The sequence below is a fragment of the Xyrauchen texanus genome, chromosome 6 (genome assembly GCF_025860055.1).
Source record: "Xyrauchen texanus isolate HMW12.3.18 chromosome 6, RBS_HiC_50CHRs, whole genome shotgun sequence".
NCBI lineage: Eukaryota > Metazoa > Chordata > Actinopteri > Cypriniformes > Catostomidae > Xyrauchen > Xyrauchen texanus.
In genome coordinates, this window is record NC_068281.1 from 5060108 (window position 1) to 5082249 (window position 22142).

The 22142-nt window shown below is 38.9% G+C and overlaps 1 protein-coding gene and 1 long non-coding RNA gene across 2 annotated transcripts; both read right to left on the minus strand.

Annotated features, from left to right (window-relative positions):
- Window positions 1-7575: 7575 nt before the first annotated feature.
- On the minus strand, window positions 7576-8640 carry LOC127645664 (uncharacterized). Its single transcript, XR_007970797.1, has 3 exons — window positions 8331-8640; window positions 8051-8218; window positions 7576-7743 (listed from the first exon to the last, which is right to left on the minus strand). It is a non-coding gene; the product is annotated as an uncharacterized LOC127645664 (long non-coding RNA).
- A 1596-nt stretch (window positions 8641-10236) lies between these two features.
- LOC127645058 (FYVE and coiled-coil domain-containing protein 1-like) lies at window positions 10237-19913 on the minus strand. The gene is made up of 5 exons (XM_052128579.1): window positions 19887-19913; window positions 15299-15424; window positions 12395-12498; window positions 11090-11233; window positions 10237-10348 (listed from the first exon to the last, which is right to left on the minus strand). The coding sequence occupies exons 1-5, from the start codon at window positions 19911-19913 to the stop codon at window positions 10333-10335; spliced, it is 417 nt and encodes a 138-aa protein (XP_051984539.1). The 3' UTR covers window positions 10237-10332.
- Between the last annotated feature and the right edge of the window lie 2229 nt (window positions 19914-22142).

Below are 22142 nucleotides of genomic sequence, written 5' to 3' on the forward strand. Positions count from 1 at the left end.
AACAGTTTAAGAGCAGTTGGCAGAAATCTGGTGGAAGAATAGATTTATCCCAGTACAGACCAAGAGAAGGAGTTGTCAAAGATGAGTGTGTTTTCTCCGGGGTTCCTGACCTTCAGCTGACCCTGAATCGTCTCCTTGTGAGAGTTACATCTTGTCAGAGGGATCAGAACCTGAGAGAGAAGAACCAAGTTTGAGAGGCCATTCATTATTAAACTAAGCTGTCTAAAGCAGGCCAGATGTCAATGCTTGAGGCGAGAAGTGCTGTGTCCTTCCCTTCTGTCTGAGTACAACAATATGTGTGTGACAGACAGGGGAGACAGGGGCAAGTTGTCTCACTTTTTTACTCCTGTATTTTTCTCAGTGTAGTTTTTAGCTGCATCTTATTTGTCCCAATAGTTCCAGTGTGTAGCATGGAGGAGGGCGGGGCCAGGCCGAATTGACGCACACCCGGACTCCAATCAGCCTGATGAGGCGAGCGAGGGATAAAGGCGACCAGATATGGCGGTTCGAGAGAGAGCGAGAGAACTATGGGCAGCTGCGCTGTATGTGTTTATGTTTGTATGTTTTTGTTTAAATTTATCATTAAACTATTATTTATATAGTCAAGCAGGCTCTCGCCTCCTCCTTGCCCATCTTAACCCCTTTAAACAGTGGTTTTGGACTCTAGACTGACACCTGTCATCATGGATGCATGCATGTTTGTTTATAATCTGCTGCCGCTTCACACAGAAGCAGTCTCATACTGCAATCTTAATGGACAACAACACCGCATGATGGATCTTTCCAACAGGCCTTGAATTTGCACACCGCTCGTAGCTTAAATGACATGGCGTATTCGTGATATGCAGCGTGAGAGCTGCAGGTCATTGTGGTTTATTACTCCAGTGGGAACCTCTTGTTTGGACAATTTATCTTTTCACTTGCACTCATTCAGTTTGGTGGTTTACACTGCTGCGGATCCATACGATCACTCTGTAATATACTGTTTGTGCTCCGTTGTGGTCTGTAGCAAGTATATTGTGTTTGTCGTTATGTTGAGCATGTTAACATACACACCAATAAGCTGATTGCTCTCTAAAATCAGCTTATTTAAAAACCTGACAATGCAAGAAATCCGCATTTACATGACCTTTGAAATAATCATGTTATTTTCCGTTTTCGACATCAAACCACGAAGAGACATGCGCTCAAAACGTGTGCACATCAAATGAGCAGGTGAGAATGCCGGTTAAGCACTTTGTTTGGTTAGCTTCTTTTGTTTGCATGCACTTATGTTTGAGCATTGCTCGAAAGCTCTATATAAAACAAACATGTTGTTATTGATGTATTGATAAGTTGTGGTAACTCAATCAATTGCATAACAGAGGTTGTCATATGATGTCAACATGGCAGCGCCCATGAGGGGGCGACCCGCTCAATATGATATTAAACAGCTTTTACTGGGTTACTGATATGACCGAGGCTACTTCTCATGTGAGTGTAAATTTTGTAGACAAATTTCCCAGAAGTACTATTCATGTCTTTACATAAAAATAAACAAATTGTAAAAATACCAAAAACAGCACCTTTAAAGTCAAATTTTGCTTAACCACATATTTTGAAGTCAAGGCTACAAAAAAGCTTTTGAACATTTTCACTATTATTGTCAAGGGAAAAAGATACAGTTCACAGAGCATTCATAATTTTAAGTTTTTGATTGCACTATCCTTTAAGCTGCAAAATTATCTCAGATGATTTGCCGCCATTTCGACAATGAGACCTTTTTATACATCTAAACTTAAAAAATGTTGCTATACATCAAAGGCTGGATGTGTGGAAGCACCTATTGAAATACAAAGTATACTGTATGTTACCTTTGTCTGTTCTTGTGGCATATCCGTGCTGAAGGAAATGCTCTTGGATTCAGAGGAAAGATCCAGCTGATGTGGGACCAGGATGAACAACAGTTACCAGAATGACACTGTAACAGCTGGACCTGATGAAGAGTTCTTTGGACTCATTACCAAACCGAAACACATCTTCCACACTGAGCACCACTGACAGCCTAGAAAACACAACGTGACCGATGTCACCATTCCATAGAGACTCCTTTTACATATGATCTGATCTGGCTACTTACAATTTGTGTAATCATGGTAACCATAGTTGCCACCAAAATACCATAATTCCTATACAGATATATAGATTTTCTGATGCATCACGGCCTTGGTTTGAACGATTTTGATTCTTAAATCCCAAGATCGATATTATACTCTATGCGCAAATCTCCACTATAATGAGAGGAAATCACTCGCATTAGCAAACAAATTTGGCACCATGCGACTAAAATGTACATTGGCAACTGGCTGGTAAATGTTTAGATTTCACTTACAAGTAATTGTGTAGTACGGTGGTGGATTATTCAGCAACGAGATCCTTTCACTGCGTTTTGAGAGTAAAAGCTGTTCGAAATATGTTTGTGTCCAAAGATGAGATCCACGTCAGGCATTTGTCATTGAATAATGTCTCTTTTAAAGGGGTCATGAAATGAGAAACCAAATTTGCCTTGATCTTTTGGTATATAAGAGGTCTTTGTATCATTAAAACGTCCTGCAAGTTTAATATTTTAAGACGTCCTCCCCATTCTTAACGAATCATTTATTTAATCAAGCTCAAAATACAGCTCGTTCTGGATTCATGGTTAGAAGTGACGTGACGGTTAGAAGTGACGTAACAGCGTTTGCATATGACCGCCTCCAGCACAAGATAACTACGCTTTAAGCGCAAGACAACTACACTCATTTCAGTATCGCCGTGCGCCTCACAAGTGTTCAGTCGATGGACAGCGAGCTCTGACAGAGACTACTTGTGCACAGGAAAATTACGATGCCACACAGATGTGCTGTTCCTGGCTGTGGTCAAACAAAACCTCTGAATAAGCTGCCGAAAGATCCAGACGTCAGGGAAAAATGGATGCAGTTTATTTTTTGCGGACGTCCCAGTCACGGCAGTGTTAACTTAAGCGTTTGTTCTGTACATTTTAAGGATGACTGTTTTGAGAACAAATCTCAATATGATGCTGGCTTTGCCAGAAAACTGTTGCTCAAAGATAAGTCGTCGACTATTCTGGGAACAACGATGCAAACTGTAAGTAATCTATTTTAAACTTTAAACTACTTTTTAAAGCGCAATTACATTCATTATGAATAATCACAGTGTTTTTACTTAGTTTACTTGCATATTGTTCTGGCTGGAGGCGTCAATAATTGATACATAGGCACTGACGTTAGCCAATCATAACAGTGGGCGTTAACACTGAAGTCTTAAATGGAAAACGCCCCAAAACAGACTGTTTGAATCAGAGGATGAGAAACAGGGTGGGAAAAGGTCATAAATCACTAGATTTTAAAAGTTTTTCTTAAAACAAAATATATTAATACTATAATTGCACCTAAGGGAACATAATAATACAATAAAAAAACCATGTCATGACCCCTTTAATACTCTTTCAGTTCGCTACACTCAGTTGTTTATCAAAAACAACAAAAAACAAACATTTAATTCTATTCACGGGTAGGACAGATGAAATAATGCTGTTTGAGGCTCTTAGCATACGCACATTTACAGAGGCTGTTTACAAAAATGCCGTCTTAAAGAGACAGTACCATTTTTTTTAAAAACGTGTTCAACAACTCAATGTAAATACCTGTAAAAAGTACAACTTATTTTATTAATAAATACACATCTAACAAAAAATTATAAATGCAATATAAAGTGCCTATAAAAAGTGTTTATCCCCCTTGGATGTTTATTTATATATGTATTAGGGCTGTCAATCGATTACAATTTTTAATCAAATTAATTTCATGGCGTCCCAATTAATTAATCGCGATTAATCGCATTTAATCGCATATACAAATATTTGCTGAGAAAGCCCCTCTTATAACAATAATTCAATATATAATGATGAAATAATTATACTTAGTTATCTTTAAATATTAAAAAATTATAATTATATATACAGTATATATATATATATATATATATATATATATATATATATATATATTAAGCCTGTCGATTTAATCGTTAATTCAGTGCGATTAATTTGACAAAAAATAACGCGGTAAAAAAATTTACGCATTTAATCGCACTTAATGATTAATGTTCTACTTTTGTTGGCAAAGTTTAGTATTCATAAATGTAAGTATGGTGGTTATAAAACATTCATTTTAATTTTTAATTCAGAGGTTCAGCAATACCTAAGAACAATTTCCAATTTGAGTAAGAAGCTGTAAAGTGTATTGAAATATGTAAACAATTTGATATTTTTATTAAACTGTTTATTTATTTATTTTCCTTTTTGTTGTTGTTTGTTTTAATATACCTCTTGGCTCTAGATGTAAAAGTGTTGTAAGCATTAATAAAAATAAAAAATAAAATTGACGAACATTGACGGGTCCTTAAACCAACTGATTGACAAATTCACTTGTGAAATGGATTGCTGTGAACTGTGTGTCAATGATTGACTTGTGATCAATAATATGGTAGTAAACAATACATTGTATTCTAAAGACGCTTTTTATATTATCTTATCAATGATGAACTCTTCTGCTACAAAAAATAGGACTATGCAGGTTAATTTATAATTATGTTGTATTTAAATATAAATAAAATTAAAGTATCATAGTCACAAGTGCAAAAATTCAAGACATTAACTGTATTAAATTGCATGAGGTGTAATTGTGTGATTGTCCTGCAGGTGTATACATAAGTCAGATATGTCCTTACTCCAGAACATTAGATCTACTACCATTTTCAAGTAGTTACATTAAGATGCTTTTGGGAAACAGCCCATAATTCTAAGATGATTCGTACAGTCATTTCTATGATATAATTGGACTTATAATGCTTTGGAGAAATGATGCTTCACAGACTGAAGTGATGAGCACTTATAGCAGTGATAAGTGCTTGTAAAGCAGTCAATGGAAAGGAGGAGGCGAGAACCGGCTTGTCAATATAAACAATATTTTAATAATAAACTTAAAAGACAACAAACACACACATGACGGAAACGACCTCTCTCTCCTGCACAATCCTCCGCAGTCGACCTTTATCCCTCTCGGAGGCTTGATTAGCCTGATAAGGGACCAGGTGTGTATGATCATGACCCGGCCCCGCCATCCGCCCTGTCACATTCCTCCCTCGTTCTCTCAGGTAGGGGAGCCCCCGGCATGACACCCCCCCCCCCCTCTTTCCCTGGGGAGGGGCATGCCTTTTTGCCCCATCTGCTGGCAGGTCATCCCAGTCTACCTGGACGAGGGAGGGGACAAGGGGAGGAAAACAGAAATAATTAAATAGGGGGTACTTCCTGTAACAGTGTAGTACCCCCCAAAAAACACTGTAAAATTTAAACGAGAGGGAAAAGGCCAACGCGGAGCGGCAGTGAGAGAGGGAGAGAGAGAGATAAAAAAAAAAACACTTACTTGCCAGTTCTCCGATACGCCATTGCTTGTTCCTCGGCCACTCTTCCACCCTCTAACGGACGACAGTCACGCCTCTTCGGGCGGATCAGAGGCAGACCTCCAGCCCCTGACGGACGGAACGCCCTGCCGTGTTCTTGGGGAACAGAAGGGGTCTCCCCCGCCCCTGGCAGCGGTTCTCCCGCTCCAGGTGGTCGGCAGTGAGCCCCTCCCCGCTCGGGCGGTCTAGTAGGCGACTCCTCCGCCCCTGGCAGCAACCCTGACCGCTCCAGGTGGTCAGTTAGGAGCCCATTCTCCCCTCGCGGTCGGCGGCCGTTGTCCTCTTCCAGGCGGCCGGGCTCCTCGTCCCCCGGCAGATGGCCCCTGCTCCGTTGGGGTGGACGGTAGTGGCGAGAACTCTACTATGGCGTATCCCTCCTCCTTCCCGGATTTCAGCACCAGTGTAAAGTAGTCAATGGAAAGGAGGAGGCGAGAACCGGCTTGTCAATTTAAATAATATTTTTAATATAAAACTTAAACAGACACAAACACACACGACGGACATGTCCGTAAACTATCTCTCTCTCCCGCACAATCCGCCGCAGTCGACCTTTATCCCTCTCGGAGGCTTGATGAGCCTGATAAGGGACCGGGTGTGTATGATCACGACCCAGCCCCGCCCTCCGCCCTGCCACACTGCTTTTTAATGAGGCATATATTTTACCGGTTTTGTCAGCATCCTAGGGTATGGCAACTGCCATACTCTGCCATTCGCAACCGCCGCCACTGATCTGGACACAGCAATTTCCCCCATTATTCTTTGCAAAACTGTTCAAGCTCTGTCAGTTTGCATGGGAATCATGAGTGCACAGCCTTTTTCAAGTCCATCCATAGATTCTCAATTGGGTTTGGTCTGAATCTCTTGAAACGATGCATTAAATGGGATTACCCAAAAAACTAAATATAATATTGAATATTACATTTAAATTTTGTTCAGTTCAAATAAAAAAACTTACAGTTGTACTAACAGACTTTCTTGTGACAACAAATGTCTGTTTGCTAAGATGGTCATATAGCAAATTTATAAGAACATGCAGATGTATAGTGAAGGTTGTGTGTTTAACTCACGTCATCTCTCCAGATTTTAATGTCAGTATCAAAAGCACACAGTTTGTTAACTAACACTTTATAAAGTATCAAGAAGTGTGCACATAGTGTAACAATCACTGCAAACATAAGCAAAAGCTCTGAATCAAACTGTAAAACAAAGTCAGTAAATTTCAACTAGAAAAAGAGAAACTTTAGATGAAGTCAGCAGTACGTCAGGACACATTGGCAGGCACCGTGCCGTCCTGTCAAATTTACTCTGATAAATGAAAATAAATCCAATAATGAAACTGTGTTCAGCTCAGCAGCAGCAAATTTAATCTAGTCTGTTATTTCAGCACAAACAAATTCACTGTGTTGTTTACATCCACACAAGTGCAGCGAATCTGTGCTAACAAGAAAGGTGTGTGCGTGTCTCACAGCTGTTATGTCTCTGGAGAGAGTGCACTGGTGTAGCACACTGAGTGGCTGTCATGGATACAGCTCGCTTCCTCCTCTGTGATGATGTCAAACGCTGTATCGTCTGACAGAGAGGACTTCATCACCCCTGTGTGGACAACAGTCACATTGCACACAGAATTACAGGCCACTATCCAGAGACGTATATGTCTGTGAGAGATCATTTATAGTGGCAGGGTAGTACAGTACATTTACATTTACATTTATGCATTTGGCAGACGCTTTTATCCAAAGCGACTTACAGTGCACTTATTACAGGGACAATCCCCCCGGAGCAACCTGGAGTTAAGTGCCTTGCTCAAGGACACAATGGTGGTGGCTGTGGGGATCGAACCAGCGACCTTCTGATTAACAGTTATGTGCTTTAGCCCACTACGCCACCACCCCTCCATATTACAGTAGACAGCGAGACAGCTCACCAGGGTTTTTCTCTTCCTTCTGATCTCAGATGTGATCAATGTCCTAAGGTTCTTTTCCAAACCCTAGTCAGCTGCCTTGCTGTTTACTGTCTATGAGGGTTCAATTTGTTCTCTGTGACCTCTCACCTGTGAAACCAGGCGTGCTGGGGCTTGATAGTGGGCTGTAGGGTGGATGTATAGAACTATAAAGACCTGCCTGTGGGTGGCGCTCTGACACTCGAGTGTAACAGTATTTACAGCAACGCTCCTTTCCGCCGCCCTGCTGGCCACTCACAACATAACTGCAGCAGTAGTAACAGAAGGGATGACCACATAACCTGCCACAAAATATGAAAAACCAACAATCTAATACACATCTAAGTATACTGTTTCTATCTCTGACTTCATTATAACAGTAATGATATACTGAAAAAAGTGTTGACCAATGAGAAGCCTATAGTATGATGTACATAAAGCAACAATTACATTTATTTTATTTTTTTTATTAACTAGACTGCAAGAACTTGGTCTGTGCCATATTTTGATTGTTTGTAATTACACTGCCTGGACAAAAAAAGTTGCTGTTTGAATTTAAATAATGGTTATGATGCTTTTGGGAAACGCACCCTAGGTCGAACTTATCACCTTATGCACTCAATGAGTCTCTCTTCCAGGTTCTTCTTGGTGCAGTAAAGGTCATCTATCTCAGCAGATATTCTCAGCTCACAGGCTTGCTTCTCCCATGAACTTTTGCTGAAGATCACATTCAGGTCATGACAGGCCAGCTGAGCAAGAGCAAACTGCTCCTCAGCTCTAGCAGAAAAACTGCAGCCATTTAGAATGACTAGTAGATGGTGAAAGGAATTCTGCTGTTATTTGTTTTCAATTTATGGACTACTTGAAAAGCAGTACAGAGATTTCTTACCTTGATAATTCCTCTCTGAGGCTTTTTTATCTGTTCCTCTTTCTGATAAAGTATGGTTTCAGAATCACCAATAATGGTGGGTTTTTTTTTCAGATCATCTGACTGTAGTCTCTGTTGACAGACTTTCAAACACAAACACACATGGATGCAAGAGCACATTGATTTCCCCAGATATAAAGAACAGACTTCATCTAATTATTAGGAATGAAAATCTTTTCAGCACCTCACAATTCAGTTTCAATTCAGAGAGTCACAAAACAATAACTGATGCAATTTCTCAACAGCAAACAATGTACTGTGGTAGATCCAGCAATATCCTTCACTTTTTGTGATGTCAAAACTTTGATACTTGCTAAAAGATTCTTTGAAATGACAGCAAAACCAGAATGTTGCTCCATCAGCTCCAGTTGTAAACATGCAAAAATGCATGTTAGTCATGTTCTTGAAATATTTCAATAAAGTGAGATGTTCTGATCTGCATGCCACTTATCTGTTGTTTTGCACATCCTTTTGCAATAAACATTTCTTTGTAATTAGATGTTAAAATGTGAGAAAAAGTGTTTTTTACCCATGCAAAACTACTTACCAGTGGGGTAAGTAAAGGTGCACTCAGTAACATTTGTCTTTGTGTCATCTTGGACTTACACTGACACCTAGTGTCTTGGATGCTGCATTATATAAAATTAATAGTTTTCCATTTCAGATGCAGTTGTAGAAATGTAGTATTCACAGTTTGTCATGATTACGTTAATCAATGAGTGAAAGTGTCAAATAACAGGACGTTACTGAGATTAAGCGAGTCGTATTCGACATGTCATGTGATTCTAACATGGCAGCCAGCATGTTTGGACCCTCTCTGTCATGGTCCTGTCACTCTGTTAGTCTGGGTTTTTGTCTGACAGGACCATGGCACCATTGCACATGTCAGTCTTGTGTTTCGTTGTCTGTCTTTGTGTTAGTGCACGGTTTTGGTTGTATTCCCTGCCGTGCACTCTTCATGCTGTCTTGTTTCATGTCGGGAGCATGATGTCTGTATCCTGACTTCCTGTCTGGTTCGGTTTCGGTCTGTCAGGATTCGGACAGTCATGCTCCATGTCTGTCTATTTCTGATGTGGGTGCATTGCGCTTAAGTCATTTTGGAAGCATGCACTCGCTTCATGTTGTGCTGAGGTTTGGTTATTTTGGTCTAAGGTGTCGGGTGAGTATGTGGCAGAACTCCTGCACAGGTGTCCTGTCTTGGTTTTGTTGCCTGTTGCGTGCATCGTGTGGCGTTGGCCTTGTGATCCTTTGTTTTTGTTTTTTACTCTGCGTGTGGACCCTGCCAGTGACATTCTGTGACACTCTTTGTGTAGAATAAGACAGCTTTTACAATGTTACTGATATGACTATCATGTAAATATAATTTTCCCAGCCCTATTTATGGACAAAGTATATTCAGTTTTCCATGTCTGCGGAATGTAGACTGTTTGTGTGCAGCCTAGCTTTCTAGACTCGCAGAAAATCAGCATCTTTGTGCATTGTCTGCCCATATATTTACTGTTGACTGTGCTAGAAGTCTCTCAGTAAGCAGTCGAAGTGTGTATGCCTTGAATGTGTCTGACTTGGCTTGAGGTAAAAAGAGTATTCCTTTAAAGGCTAAGCATTCGACAGTGCATGAATCGGAATGGCATGCGGAAAAATTAAGTATACACTAACATTAATTATGTATATTTGTCTTGAGAAAGTAAAGACTAACAGCTATGTGTATAATGATCACAATACCTCTAGCTCAGAAACTCTGGACTCAAGACTTGACATTTTCTCAAGTTCAATGTCCAGCCTCTTCCTCAATCAATCCAGTTCCTCATTTAGAACATTCAACAAAAACATTTTAAAACACTGTGCAATTAAACTGAACAATACAGACCAAAATCAACATCCATGAGCAGCGTTTATTATGGTGTACAGATTCATCGCATGGCTGGGATCTCAGAGTGGCTCCTGGCTTATTCTTCAGCCTGTTCTAGCATCTCCTGCAACTTCACATTATGTAATAATGGAATGTGTTACTTATAAAAGTAATGAGAAAAAAAATGGCATATAAGTAACTATAAAACGTAACTATAAACTATAAAAAGTAAGTTTCTATAAGTAACTACATAACAAAATTTGTTACATAATAATGAAAGTTCCAAAACCCTGGTTTGAATTGAGACAGCTGCCATTTTGTGTTTATGTATTGTCCACGTGAAGCACATCATTTTGAGTATATGAACAGAATTGTCAGTTGTCATATTAGAATCTCTAAAGTGTTACTAAACCTGTGTGCAAGTGCTAACCAAACTGTTGCCACTAGAGCAGTGACTGGGTGGTTTCCACAAATGAGCGGGTAAAATAGTAAATCCTAGAGTAAAAGCAGATAAGAAGTATTTTTGTTTTATTTGATTCAGTTAAGTACTTTTAATGATTAGTTAACCATGCAACACATGGGCTGGGCTTAAAAAGTCTGCTAGTTGGCATTTATGTAGGAGTCATTTTGGGAGTTGCCTGATTCTTTTGAAAATACTGAAAAAGTAGATAATTAACCTTCAATTATTTGTATAAGCTTTTGAGTATGTGAAAATAATTTATTGCAACTTTATGCATAAATTCACTAATTATTCTCTAAAAACCAGATTGCTCATAGAATAAAAAAGGCTACAAAATACAAAGAATGCTGATCAAAACAGATGATTTACAATTGTGATATATATGGGTCAAACCATCATACTGTAAATTACCTGGCAAAAGTGGGCCAGTCAGAGTCAAGGTCGTGACCTCTGGATGCTACATCAAACTGGACCTCATTGAGTTCATACAGGTGGTTGATAATATCGATGTTTAGATGTGACTTCAGATAGGGACTGTGTTCATAATACCACTCACTGTGAATAATACATCATATTCAGTACATAAACAAGTGAAAAGTTCTCGGAATGTCTAAAAGTGTCCATTACTGTACATTTGTAGTAGCTATAAAAAACACTGTACATTGGGCAGCTTGTTACAGCTGTATTATCAGTATTGTGATTAGTTGTCACTATTGCATGCTTCATTTGAAAGAGGAAGGAACATAATTTAGTGAAGTCTCATGTTTCAGGAGAACTGAAAACACAATGAGGAAGAGAAATTAATGACTAGACAAGACTCATTTTCATAACTTTACATAAACAGCAGCTTTAATAAAATACTGCCTTTTTAGTGATATCAATAAATGTACTTATTAATGTACTGTATGCACTAAAGCATTAAAACTCTACAAAACACTACAACTCTACAAAATCCATATATATTTGATTTTATAATAGACTAAATGTAAAGTCTAACATTTAAAATGTTGAAAAAAGCTGACTTCTCTTTTAATTCTCTGAGGGTTTTTTTTTTCATGTGAATTTCTAACCGTACTTTGAAACTCAAAAGGCCAAAAGTGGTTGTGGTTTCCACTGATCTGGTTGTTTACAAGTTTGATTGCAAGTCTCATGTGCATTTACATACTCAAAGTATTTACTGGTGTTTAATTTTAAACTGCTACAATCTGTACGAATACATCTGACAAACACAACTTTTGCAACAAAAATAAATAAAATTGCATGAGTGCCACATTTATGCATTTTGAGCAATGTTTCATAATCATACTTGGGTAAAGTTAAGTACACATAAAAGACATACAACTGCACCCAAAAACCCTCATTTTGATCAAAACCCATATTATTTTTCTTTACTGAAAATAGAGAAATTTCAGCCTGTTTCTCAAGCAAAGCTCTTGTATGGCTTTAGAAGACTAAATGTATAGTGCACTAATCATATGCGCTACTTTTATGATACTTTGTTGTTCTTTTGTAAGCTTGACAGCCAAAATCAGTATCTACTTTCATTGTATGGAAAAGAGCAGCTTGGACATTTAGCTAAATAACTCCTTTTGTGTTCCACATAAAAAGAAATGTCATAGGAGTTTAAAACAACATGATATAAATGACAGAATTAGCATTTTTTGGGTGAACTATCCCTTATGATGGTCATATCAGGTTTATGTACAAATACATTACCATGTGATCTTGGAGTTCATAAGACATTGCTGAGTGTCTGCCAGTCTCTGGTGCACCAGACAGAAGCGGATGAATGCTCGTCCAATCCCTAAGGGCTTCTTCACCTAAACCACATAAAATGAACACAAATAGCCCTTGCATTGAATAAAGATATGCATGTTTTAAATGAGAGTTGAGAATGACATGTTAATGTTAACTACATACAAATTGCAAAATCTTCTGTTCAAAAATTACAATAACACAATAAAAAATAAAAATGTATTTGTATTTTTTCTCAATGTTTATTTCAACTGTAAATCAGGCATAGAGCATATGCATCACATTGGATAGAGCGGAGTCAAACATAGTTCATAGAAGTGCAACAAAACTATATACTAAGGGGCATACAGGACATATTAAAATGACATTAAATTCAAGTTTTTCAAAGTTTTTAAATAAAGTCTCATTTCTGTCTTAAAGAGTGTAAAATTGGGTTTTACTTTTGTCCATTGATATCAACCTTAAACTTTAGTAGCACCTTACAGGATAAATTAGATTCATTATTTTAAAAGAAACTTCCCTTACTTTATTGGTAATACAATACTTTCGGGTGATATTCCATACCGCTTTCCAATCAATATGGTCATATCTAGAATTCCAAAACATTTTAGCAGCAGGGATTGAAATGTCTGTGCACAAACTCCTTATGTAACACTTATTAGAATGTTTGTCTTTAATGCTACAAACATGTAATTTAGTTTCAAACTCAAACTCTCTTTAATACCATAGAAACCATTTTTATGAGACCACTTGGAATTACATCAAAAACTATTGCACAGTCTTTAATCGTCACTTATATGCGATATGTTTGTAGGTATTTGATATGGGTGGTGGAGGACAAGTCTCAGTTGCCTCCACTTCTGAGACAGTCAATCCGCACATCTTATCACGTGGCTCCTCGCGCATGACACCGCGGAGACTCACAGCATGTGGAGGCTCATGCTACTTGCCATGCGCCCCACTGAGAGCGAGAACCACTAATCGCGACAAAGAGGAGGTTACCCCATGTGACTACCCTCCCTAGCAACCGGGCCATTTCAGTTGCTTAGGAGACCTGGCTGGAGTCACTCAGCACGCCCTGGATTCGAACTCGCGACTCCAGGGGTGGTAGTCAGCGTCAATACTCGCTGAGCAACCCAGGCCCCCGCAATTATCATAATATTAACTATAAAAACAGTAATAATGATAAATGATACTATTAATAATAAATACTGTGTGAATATTAATCCAGAATTTTACTGAATTCATCCATCTGCTCAACAAAAGTAAGGTCATTCTGAGGTCAACCGTTGGTTGCTTCTCATTCAATGAATAAAATCCATTGCGAGCAAAATGACAATTCATCACGACTGTCACTAGAGGGAGAAATACGAAGTCGTATGTGAATTTCGGCGACAGTGAAAAGGCGGCTTAAGTGTGAGCTGTACTAAATCAGGTTAGCCGAGCACGCAGTGATGATGACATGCGCTAAGTGGTCTTTTGGCATAGGGGCATTTACATTTTTAAAGAGACATGACAAATAGCCTGAAAATACATTTCAAAGACATGGATTATTGTAAATAATTAATTCACTAAATGTATAATATCCTAACTGGGTAAATTAAACTATTTGTATTTATTATCTTTACTGAAATAAACCAGTATTTTTTATTTCTTATGGTGGGTCCCTTATGCCTTATGGGGGGTCCCGGTCCCCCCACCAGCCCCCTCAATTCAAGCATTTGTTACACTATAGTTGGTGCAGGGATTCTGGATTTGCTCTCAATTCAAGTGTCTTTCAAAACTATGCATTTCTGAGACGAAGGAATTTCATACTGACATCCTCATAACTACGATGACTACTAATCTACCTGTCATGTTTTGGTATGAGAACACTTGTGTCAAAAGTAAATGTGCCAATAATAGACTTATAGTGAGAAAGACTACTAGTATTAGTAACGACAGGCACATTAAAAGTACTTTTAAAACATATACTTTTGAGAAAGACTTCATCATAATGTTGACTTAAATACAAACCTATTATGGGGCAACTGTGACACCTGAAAAATAAATTAATCAACTGTGTCTACAAACAAAAACAAAGAATGAATTCATTATAATTTCATTGCCTTAACACTCCTTTATATAGTACTAAAGCTGTCAGTAATTTGTATTTAAAGCAAAAGTATAATTATATGAAAAGAGTTATATCCCTTTTATAAAATATATTTGTCAGCTGATCAGTTGAGAACAATCTTTAACTAGATGCTTTAATAAAATGTTGTTTGTTACATATTTAAAAAATGTAAACTTTCAATTCAGTCATATGACTTTTATTTTATTATTTGAGCTAAAATTGCAACAAAACTCAAATTCATGATATAATGTTGTATGACAACATCTGTCATTCATGTTAACTTTTAACCAACAAATTTGTGGTAAATTACACACTACATTTATATCTCAAAATCAGTTTCAATGGCACAAAGTGAAACTTTCATACATCATTTTCAAGATGAAACTAGAATTAGACTAGAATTAGTCACATCATTCTAATTGTCCCCGATCTCTTCTAGAGACACCAAGAGTTTTTTGTTAGAGTCTCAAAAAACAGTGCAGGAAGTACTGAGAGTGAGCATGAAGTGTGATATAACCTTTGAGAGAGACTCTACGGCTAGTCTAACTATACAAATGACCAGCCTGAGCCAGAGCGGCACTCTGATTTCCTGCTTCAAACCCACCGGAGAGAAGCAGAACAAAAACGGATATCAAAATGTCACAAAACCAGTGACATGAAACAGTGAAAGAGAAATAAGAAGGTACGCTGGACCCAAACACGAACTGGCTAAAGAAACAGCAGAGTTTTGGGCTCATGTGGTGGATTACCTCAGGGATTGATTTGACAAAGCGAATGCCGTCATTAGCTCCTTTAATCTCGGCCAAACAGTCACAGAAATAATCCCAGTAGTCTTTCCTGCTGCCCAGAATTGGGGTCTTCTCTTTCTGGTCAAACTGAACAAAACAGTAAACAATTAAATCTCACAGTATAACAGCTCTGTACAAACTTTAACATTTTCATTTATTCATTTAGCAGATGTTTTTATCCAAAGCGACTTGCAAAGGACTAACGACTGTGTATATTCTAGGGCTGGGCGATATGGCCAAAATTGTTATCGCGACAAGGGCTGGGCGATATGGCCAAATTTTCATATTGTTTGATATCGATATTTATCACGATTAGGGCTGGGACGGTTACCGCATTACCGCAATACCGCGGTCACGTGACTCCAACCGCGGGTCTGAGCTTGTCACCGTCGCCACCGCAAAAAACAAAAACAAAAAACATTGGCCTGCACATGTGTGCACGCTTGTGTCTAATGACATGGATTCGTTGTGTCTAATGACATGGATTCATTGATTCTAATGATATGGATTATGTCTAATGATATTAGCCTACATGGATTCAAGGTTTTCTAAACAAAACTTATCAAAATATGGAGCAAATCCGACCTTTCATGAAGTTGGGGAGCTTAATGTTCCATGACACATAATAACATTCCATTTGTATTAGAGATGCGCTGATGGGCTATTATTATTTAATCCGCGAACCGCGATCACAAAACTCATCTGTCCGCGACCAACGCTTTTTTGATAAATTTTCAAACCGCATCCACGGGCGCTGACTGTTTTAAGGTCTGAGCGATGTAAGTGCTGCTGTCGCGAGGCTAGAAAGCTCTTGGCTGTTCTAGAAAGGAGACTGATCCAATGCAGCAAAGATATTTTAAAGGCTAAAGTCCCTAGTAGGCTATAGCCTATTGGCTATGTTGTATCCCCAGAATATCAGCAGTGAAGTCCGCTTCCGATTGGCTACAGGGATAAAAAATAAATAAATAAATAGTAACGCATCATCGGCAACCTGACTACTAGGCTACTGTAGCCTAAAATTTTATCATTTTGTTTTGAATTTTGTTTAAAATGCATTTTAAGATTTCTATTTATTTCTCATGTCTGTGAGGCAGTAGGCCTAGCCACGAAGTTTCGGTTCATTTATGAGAGAGCTCACGCAAGAAGAGATCGTGATCGGGCGCTTCCACGCCCTGCTGCTGATTATATGTCTGCTATATTTGCTTCTTATTTATTAATTCCAGGCAATTAGTTAATGAAACAGTGATTAAAATTAAGATACAATTTATACAAAACGAAATTTTAAGTTAAAGAAAGGCTTTCTACAAAACAAAACTTAATAAAGTGGTCAAAATCATGTCTGACCCATCTTCAATGCTAATGTATCTGAGAATAATCTTAAATAAGGAAATCTATACAGTGATTAGTTCATGCCAAATTACTGCTTGATGAAAATTTGACTATTTAAAATTGTGCTCGCTTTTTTTCTTCGGATGTAGGTGACAATATTTAAAGTCTGTCTATCAAAAGCTTACTTCTGATGTGTGCTCCAAAGTCTGTCGGGGGGACTTCTCTGATCCAATGTAATGTATTTAATGCGCTTACCGCTATACCGTGAATATCTTGCTTTTCAACCGCGATTAGAAAAAATCCATACCGCCCCAGCCCTAATCACGATATACATTTACACATTGCACTTTCTATTTTATTTCAAAGTTGACGGAAGAAAATGTAAGGCGGGGTGCCAATGTGTTTGCATTCAAAGGCAAAGAGCAAATGCTTCCTGAGGCACCACACCCCACTGAGCGAAGACTGAAAAATCACACCTCATTGTTGCCCTTCCACATCTGTCCCATTCTCTCCCCTCTCCTCCTGATCCATTCCCTTTCAGCCCAGAATCACCTCAAACTCACCTAAGATCTGTATGTAACAAAGACCATATCTGATGTATACAAATAATGTAACTTGTGTAACATGTTTGGTATCATTTAAAATGTCTCGGTGTGTCTGGTATAGTGTTTTGTCCCCAGGTTTATAAAACTTAATGACAACAAAGTTATAAGGTCTTTGCCAAATACTGAATAATTCTGGAGGCCTATCCCCCTCCTTGAAGGTTTAACACCAGGAAGCCAAGAACCCTTTCACCCCCAAATTCTCATTGAACAAAGGATAATACCATTTGATACACAATGTGTATTCTGTCTGGATATTTAAGGAAGGCTGGCCCAGAGCTCAAGATTCTCTGTAGCCAGATGATCCCACACCTCGATGTGTGTAACTGTAATAATAGGAATCTGCATTCAGATTTCCCATGCTTTGCAATTACATGTACTTTTATCAACTGCCAGGTATGTTCTTTGACTTGTTTCTTTAACTTGTGTTTTAAATCCTACCTGGCAAATAAATTGTTACTTTTTGATTCATTCTGTATTCCTCTGAAATCATTTATATCAACACTGGGTCTTTAAAAAAGGATAAACCGCTCTGGAGGAACCGAGTCAGATAAAATTAATATCGGGATGAATTTGTAAAGTGCAAATTATTAACAATAATTGCTTTACTTCAGTGCTCAGAAAAGACAGAACAACGCAGAGACCTTCAAGGTTCAAATCTATATATTTTTAGCAGTTTTGCCTGCCATTTTACAAGTGGTGACCTGCCGACATGATCTCCAACGAGCGAGTGACGTCTTTTCAGCGCAACAACCTGTTTGGTACAGAGGATGAGTTTTGAGCTTCTTCTACTTCTCTGTCTACATCAGCTCTGGTAAGTCCATTCTTTTTGCCTACTAGAAGTTTTGAGGGAAAGCACAGACACATCCCATATAGACACATTTATAGAACGGGTCGGAATACCCACTGTTAGACCGGAGACCGGAAAAATCTGGTGGGGCTAAAGATATTAGACAAAAACATGTATCAGGGACATGATAGAGGCAGAGCAGATGAGGAGGTAATGGAAGCTCTGGCCATAAAATTCAAAGATCTCCTTTTTCGTTTACGCGAGAAAGGACTAAATTTAAAATGGAGTAATGATGAAATCTTATCATGGTACTCTACGGAGGGTCGAAGACTAGAATCTAAATCTAAATACCGAAGAACCCCCGTCGCTATAGTTTACTTGCTTCGCCGTAACGATATCGACACCATGGCTAATAATGAGCAAATTATAGTAAACATTAAAGAAATAGAGAAATCACGATCGGAAGAATTAAAAAAGTTGAGGGCTCAAGTCGACGCGTTTGTGTATAAAAAGCAAAGTTGGGCAAGACGGGTAGATGCGTTGGAATGATCTCCACAAAAACTCAGATCAGGTCGAAATTATGCATCTGCCTTAGAAGAGTGTTGTGATAACGCAGGCTTCCCAACATCAGCTATAAAAGAAGCAGCCATAAATTCACCATTTAATGCAGAAAGAAAACAGGATAGTGACGACGATGATGCGGTAACATTAGCTTACGCAAAACACACAAGAGAGGCTCGTAACCGAGCCCATGGGGATAGTCCCTCTCAGAGGACTAAAGAACGCAGCCCGGTTATGATGCGGCAAAAAGCTAGCGATGTTCTGAAAAAATCAGTTCAAGTCGCAGTCCTTAAGACAATAACAAATGTAGAAGATGACATCACAACTATCAGTCGTCCTTTAACGTGTGAGGAATGCAGCTCACACAAAGAAATAGTTGGCATGATGCCAAGAAGAGGTCCATTCCAGCCTTACTGGGACACCTTAATGTTACAGGCCAATATGTACAATCTAGAGATCAGAGACGTATGGCAAATTGCTCTCTTAACTATTCTGAACGAACTCAGACCAAAACTGAATGAGGAAATGAAAACGGGACGCATTATAACGAAAGACTAAAGCAAACACTGCTAGATCTGAGAGGACCCAGCCATGCAGAATGGAGTAAAATTGTTAACATTAAACAATCAAATAAAGAACCAATCGAAAGTTATGCAGAGCGTTTGTGGGAATCGTACAAAGAATACTCCGGCCTAAAAAACGCAGAAAAGGATCATGAAGTTTTACTTCAATTCCTAAAAAATAAAGCAGGACCCGCTGTTCAACAAGCTCTTTTGAATGGTGCCGACCCAGCTGAAAACACGTACAGGGTAGTGGTAGACTGGGCATCTAAAATCGAAAATAGACACAATCAGTCTAAATCGCATCATATTGCAGCAACCCAGTGGGTGACAGAGGGCAACGGTGCTGAAAAAACTAATTACCACCAACATCGATGCGATTATTGCAGAAGAAAAAGTCATAACATACGGGACTGTTATCAGTTAAATGCTGAGTACGAAAGAAAGGGAGCACCCTCCAACACTGACACTGAAATTCTCAAACGTTTAGATACCTTGAGTATGCAAAACAACACAAGTGCTCCCCGACAAATGGAGGAACAACAGCAACAGGGACAAAAACAACAAAACAGCAAATTACTGTCGAAATATAACATACAATAGGGATGCATGGCCTCCATTGCAATAGGGAGTAATATCAACAGCGGCAACCGTATCAAATTAAGGGCTAACACTGGAGGCCGGTTAGCCAACATACTTATCGATACCGGCGCTGCATGCTCCTGCACAAACATTCCTTTACCTCTAACAAATGAAAACATACAAATTAGAGGCATAGGCGACACACTAATGATCGCGAGCAAAAAACAAGCAGTTCAACTCGACTTAGGCATGATAATGGTAGAAGAGCCTTTTTGGTATTTACCAGACAACAGTGAAGGAACTGTATTGGGAATGGACATCATGCAAAAACATGGCTTTTTTATTCACTGCCTTGAAAAACAAATCGAATTGCGAACAAATAAAACAATTAAAAAAACATTTCACGAGACAAGGAAAGCATTATGTCCATTTCCAAAACAGACCCCATATAACTGCTAATGGATTAATATAGCAATGTTGCTACCTCCCCCACAAAAGCAATACCGCATTAAGCCAGAAGTAGAGGCTGCTGTTCATGAGAGAGTCCAACAGCTTGAAAAAAGAGGTGTAGTTCGACAGTGCAGTTCATCTACCAACTCTCCTTGTCTGCCAGTACCAAAACCAAACGGAAAATGGCAACTTTGTATAGATTATCAGCGTCTGAATCAAGTCCTGCCTAAAGCGACTGCAATAGTGGCAAATCCTTCTACAAAAGCCTCTTGGTTTACAATCTTAGACATCAAGAATGGCTTCTGGTCTATCAAGGTTAAGCGTGACGACCAGTGTAAATTAGCCTTTACTGTAAATCAAACTCAGTATACTTGGGAAAGGATGCCAAAAGGCCCTCACAACAGCCCTGCAATCCTCCATACAACTGTGGAAGATACACTTGGCCCCCTACTGGGTGCAGACAGAGTAGCTGACTATGTGGGTGACAACAACATTGCCACACACATAAACAGAAACCTCAACGAACGCGAGCAAAACAACAACATTGCTGATAAATTAGCAAAAATCACAGCCACGAAAGGAGACGAGTGGCAACCAGACATACTACCTGCCCCTGCTGTGAGTGCGGCCCAAATCACCCCCATCGACCTGAAACAATATCAGAAAGATTTGTGGACAGCTTGGGGGGAGATTGCACCGCACTTACAGCAGGATCAGTTAGTCACCGTCACAGAAGACATAATACTCAGAGATGGGAAATACGTGGTTCCAGAAGCTCTTCAAAAAAACCCATAATCAAATTGTACCATGAATATGCCCATATATCAGCTGTTAAAACACAGCAGTTGATACAAACACCATTTTGGTGGTCAGGAATGACTTCTGATGTGGACAGGTGGTGTAGTACATGCATAGTTTGTGAAACAGTTAATCAGGGCACTAATCTACGCAGGTCTACTAATTAGCACTAATCTACGCAGGTCAGACCCACCCAAGGGACCCTGGGAATCCTTACATTTGGATTTCATTGGTACAGTCCCCAGTGCCAAAGGGGGATATCGTTATTGCCTGGTGATCATTGATATATTCTCTAAGTGGGTGGAAGCAATTCTCACCCGCAATAACACTGCAAACACTGTGGCACGGGTGATAACCAACCAAATCATTCCACTTTGGGTTGCACCCATCTAAATCGAGTCTGATCAAGGAACCCATTTCACTGGGCAAGTAATGAAAAATTTGTGTGCAAAATTCTAACCCTCACAACCCTGACAGACCACAGAGATCATAGATGATCAAACATGTGAATAGCATCCTTAAAAAAATGCTAAGCAGAAAACACATCACCAAAAAAGATGAACTGCAGCTTAAGGTGCAACACACTTCAAAACTACACTAAAATATCAGCAGTAATTCAGATATCACCAAATATGCTCAGTCTAATTTGATTTCTGAAATAAAATTTGCATTAGACATTACAATGGTATATGTTTTTGTAAAGCAAAATGCTTATTTCCCCTGATGACACTAACCATACAAGTATGAGACTAAAAGCTGTCCATAACAGTTTGGCTTTGACCATCAGAGAAAAATAAAGAAAGTACCACATGTCTAAATGCAAATTAATTAAATGTTCAACATTAACTGTTTTCTCTCTCTATTTCAGGTAACAATCTCGTGAGGGACAGATGCAAAAAGGTTTCTGATCCCCCCTGCTTCAAGCCAGGACAACAATTTGGCCATGATGGAGATGGGTGTGGAAATATTCAAAGAGGCCACTCACACCTCACACCATACAACACTACATAAACAAAAATAGCTATATGGCCTTCCGGTTTAGCACCGGAACCACAATTTTGCAACACCAATTGTTCTAGAACAGATTCCACCCATCTCCTAAACACAGAACACACACTTTTATCATTACACAT

Coding starts and splice junctions, on each gene's coding strand:
- LOC127645058 (XM_052128579.1), bottom strand. CDS start 19,913: ATGTTTGTGCAGGAGCATGCAGCGCCG. Junction 12,499..15,298: donor TTGTCAAATCAATCCCTGAG/GTAATCCACCAC, acceptor TATGTGGTTTAG/GTGAAGAAGCCCTTAGGGAT. Junction 11,234..12,394: donor ATGAACTCCAAGATCACATG/GTAATGTATTTG, acceptor TATTATTCACAG/TGAGTGGTATTATGAACACA.